Genomic DNA, 4,375 nt, shown 5'->3' with positions numbered 1-4,375 from the left:
TGTTCTTTACAAGTGTATGTAAACTTTTGACCACGACTGTATCTAGAAGAATGAAGATGAATAAAGTCCATTTAACAATACAATTATGAATAAAAACAAAAACCTGAAAAATGATCTTTCACCTCTGGTTGAAGAGCCAATATTGGAATTAATATTTTACAACTACTTTGATTAAAAAGCCCTCAAATGACGAAGCAAAGACTGACCAACGTGCACGACTGTAGCTAATGTTCTTCTGGCAGGATGTTTGTTTCATATCATAATTCACGCTGTTCAAAATTTTTTTTACACAACCCAAAATGCACCAAATGTAAAACAAATAAAAGGATAAACAAGTTCACGACTTACAGTACGAGCACAAAGCATCTCCCAAACTGACCAATAAGGTTGCTAGAAAAAAAATTGCATACCAATTCTTATTCACTGGGATTCTGTGTTCAAGAATCGATTATTAAAAATATTTTTTTTAGGCCGTCTTTGCACTTGATCGCAGCCAACAGGAGGATTTTCTAGCCTGTAATGTCATGATCCGTGGTTCGGATCATGTTTTTAAGTATTCTGTTTGTTTTGGACTCCTTTAGTTCCTGTTGGTGCACCTCCTGAGTTTAGTCACCATGGTTACTTATGATTTTCACCTGCCTGTAACCAAGAGACACTATTTCAAGCCTGCCTTTGTTGATCACTCGTCCTGGCTTCTTTATTTGCGTCACGCTCCTGTTATGTTAGTTTTGCTTGTCTCCTAGCCCCTGCTAGTGATCCCTAGTCTGTGCTAAGTAAGTAGCCTTAGTTTCAGGTGCGATCGGCACCATTTTCCGTCGGTTTGTTTTTCTTTTGTACCTCTTTGAGTGTTATTTTACTATTAAATCCTGTTTCTACCTGCAAGTCCTGTCCGGAGTCGTCCGCTTGCACCCTGGGAGAACAAACCCCGCATCAGTCGTAACAGAAAGAAGCCAGGACGAGTGATCAACAAAGGCAGGCTTAAATAGTGTCTCTTGATTACAAACAGGTGTGTCCCGAACAACAGAGGCAGGTGAAAATCATAAGTAACCATGGTGACTAAACTCAGGAGGTGCACCAACAGGAACTAAAGGAGTCCAAAACAAACAGAATACTCAAAACATGATCCGGACCACGGATCATGACATGTAAGCTGTTTTAAAAAGGGTTTTTGACAAATTTTTACACCAAATATAATGCAAAAATCTGAAACAAATTCGGAATCAAATCGTCAACCCGAGAATCGGATTGAATTGTGAGTTGTAAGATTCACATCTCTGCTGACAATAAGAAGTTTGGTTCCACGCTTGAGCGCTACTTGGGTGTTAATTCCACACTGACACGTACACAATTGGCACATGGAGACCACAAAAGGGGGATTTAAGAGGTGTGTGTGTGGGGGGGGGGGGGGACAAATTAGATTAAACTAAATTTCCATTTTAGACCAGCCAGAAGCCTAAAACAAGAAAGGAAGTACAGTAGTCGACAGCTTTTAAATCAGGTCTGCCTAAAAGAGGAGGGGATTTGCGGCAGGTTATTCCCCCGACAACATTTGTCCTGCACAATCCAAGCCCTCCTTAGCGGAAGAAGGCCAGTTTCCCCTTCAGCCACTCCTCCGTCAGGTCCTCCGTGTTTCGGATCTCAAACACCTGCAGGGTCAAGTTTCATTGTCAATAAATGTTAAACAACACCCTTTTCTTTGCATTAGATCAGAGTTGGTCTGACTCGTTTTAGCTCAGGGGCCGCATGGAGGAAAATCTGTGCACACACGGGCCGGACTATTAAAATCATGGCATTAAAAGTAAAAAATAAAGACAATTTCAGATTGTTTTCCTTTGTCTTATTTTGGCCAAAAATAGAACAAACACATTCTGAGTATATTACATTAAAAATATAGAAAAAAATACCGTCAGCGGTAAAGTTTAGATCCATGAAGGAAAGAAGAAAGTGAATGAATGTTTATAACTGAATACATTTACATATGCATAAAAATGTGTTTTCTTTTGTGTTAGTTTAATAATTTATAATAATAATGATAATAATAATAGATTTTATTTGTAAAAAGCACTTTACATTGAGTAAATAACCTCAAAGTGCTACAGTGTATTAAAAAAAATAATCAAAAAAATAAAAAGATAATAAAAAAATTAATAAAAATAAAAACTCGAACAGCCAAATAGCTAAAACTAGTATGCATATATCTAAAAAAAAGGCTTTTTTAAAAGGAAGGGGTTTTAAGCCTTTTTTAAAAGCATCCACAGTCTGTGGTGCCCTCAGGTGGTCAGGGAGAGCGTTCCACCAACTGGGAGCGGCGGAGCAGAAAGCCCGGTCTCCCATTGTTCGTAGCTTTGTCCTTGGAGGACAGAGGATTTTAAAATAATATAATTAAATGTCATTACATGTTAAATTCTGATCACTGATACATGTTAGCAGGGTAAACTGGGATGACATTATTACATGTTTTATTCAATCCCACATCGACAGGTATTAACAAAATAATACAAATATGTTTTATTATTACATTGATAATTGTATCCTCCAAAAGGCATCAAGACTAACCTTTGTCATTTCAGTATCTTTCACCAAAGAGTTTTTACTTCCTGCGTACATCATCTGCTGCTCAGGCTTGCAACCTGCACAAGACACACATGCAAGTGACACTCTCAGTACTAGATGTATATTACTGTATTGTACTGTACTATATGGTACAATATTTCATAGGGGTATCAGTCTGATATTCGTAAAAAAAAAAGTATCGGATGATATCGGCTTGCATCCGAAATAATTACCGATTCCAGTAGTTCTGCTGCCTGTTTACTTGTGCAAAGCGGGACAGTCTATTTTAGTCAAGTCATTTACAAAAAGTAAATATGGTAGGCTATAGGCTACTAAGAGCTAACAGCTACGCAACAGCTAAGCACACGATAGCACACTGGCTCGACGTACGCACACAAGGTCGGTCTTGTATTTTAGTAAAATGAAATTACAAAGATAAACATGGTCGGCTTTTATCTACTATGAACTAGCAGCTACACAACCGCTAAGCACGCAATAGCACACAAGCTAGAAATATGTAACAAGGCTCTTTCACTGTCTAAAACAGCACATTTGTCATAATAAACAAGTATAACATAATTATAATGGCATGACTTACACCTGCAAAGTCTCCAAGGCAGAAGCGTATTAGAAAGTTGCCAGTAACAAACGTGTTCGCGTCATTCCACTTACTGTGTCATGAGTTTAACTTCATGAATTATTGTGGCCACTAGATGTCACCCCAAAAATTACCACTAATACTATGGCATAAAATATTTCAAAGTTAGTGTTTTCATTAGAGATGTCCGATATTCCGATATTGTCCAACTCTTAATTACCGATTCCGATATCAACCGATACCGATATATACAGCCGTGGAATGAACACATTATTATGCCTAATTTTGTTGTGATGCCCCGCTGGATGCATTAAACAATGTAACAAGGTTTTCCAAAATAAATCAACTCAAGTTATGGAAAAAAATGCCAACATGGCACTGCCATATTTATTATTGAAGTCACAAAGTGCATTCTTTTTTTTTTAACTTGCCTCAAAACAGCAGCTTGGAATTTGGGACATGCTCTCCCTGAGAGAGCATGAGGAGGTTGAGGTGGGCGGGGTTGGGGTCGGGGGTAGCGGTGGGTGTATATTGTAGCGTCTCGGAAGAGTTAGTGCTGCAAGGGGTTCTGGGTATTTGTTCTGTTGTGTTTGTGTTGTGTTACGGTGCGGATGTTCTCCCGAAATGTGTTTGCCGTTCTTGTTTGGTGTGGCTTCACAGTGTGGCGCATATTTGTAACAGTGTTAAAGTTGTTTATGCGGCCACCCTCAGTGTGACAATGTATGGCTGTTGACCAATTATGCATTGCATTCACTTGTGTGTGTGAAAAGCCGTAGATATTATGTGACTGGGCCTTAAAGGTTCATTGGCTCTCTGTACTTCTCCCTACGTCCGTGTACACAGGGGCGTTTTAAAAAGTCATAAAATTTACTTTTTGAAACCGATACCGATAATTTCCGATATTACATTTTAAAGCAATTATCGGGCCGATAATATCGGCAGTCCGATATTATCGGACATCTCTAGTTTTCATACTTACAATTCACTGTTCTCTGAGTAATTTCACTTAATCAAACATTCATACTACAAAATAATACAAGTGTGTACTATGATTTCTGCTGATATCGTATCAGATTATTATCTGTATCAGTCAAGACTCAAGGATTCGATATCGGTATTGGAAATGACAAAGTTGTGTTGGGACACCCCTAGTATTTTACTGTACTATATTTGACTGTACAGTATGATATAATACAGTATTCTTCTGTACTATATAGAAGTGTA

The 4,375-nt window shown here is 38.2% G+C and overlaps 1 protein-coding gene across 1 annotated transcript in view; it reads right to left on the bottom strand.

The window, feature by feature from the left end:
* Nucleotides 1-644: 644 nt before the first annotated feature.
* Nucleotides 645-4,375, bottom strand: part of gmfb (glia maturation factor, beta) — a 13,486-nt gene continuing 9,755 nt past the window's right edge. The window contains exons 6-7 of the mRNA XM_061969049.1: nt 2,557-2,630; nt 645-1,646 (exon numbers count right to left, since the gene is read on the bottom strand). Of these exons, the coding sequence (XP_061825033.1) occupies nt 1,575-1,646; nt 2,557-2,630 (146 nt within the window). The 3' untranslated portion in view covers nt 645-1,574. The remainder of the gene's footprint in view (nt 1,647-2,556; nt 2,631-4,375) is intronic.

This window comes from Nerophis lumbriciformis, linkage group LG08 (assembly GCF_033978685.3).
Source record: "Nerophis lumbriciformis linkage group LG08, RoL_Nlum_v2.1, whole genome shotgun sequence".
NCBI lineage: Eukaryota > Metazoa > Chordata > Actinopteri > Syngnathiformes > Syngnathidae > Nerophis > Nerophis lumbriciformis.
The sequence above is the reverse complement of the archived record's forward strand: the minus strand, read 5'-3'. Positions and strand labels throughout refer to the sequence as shown.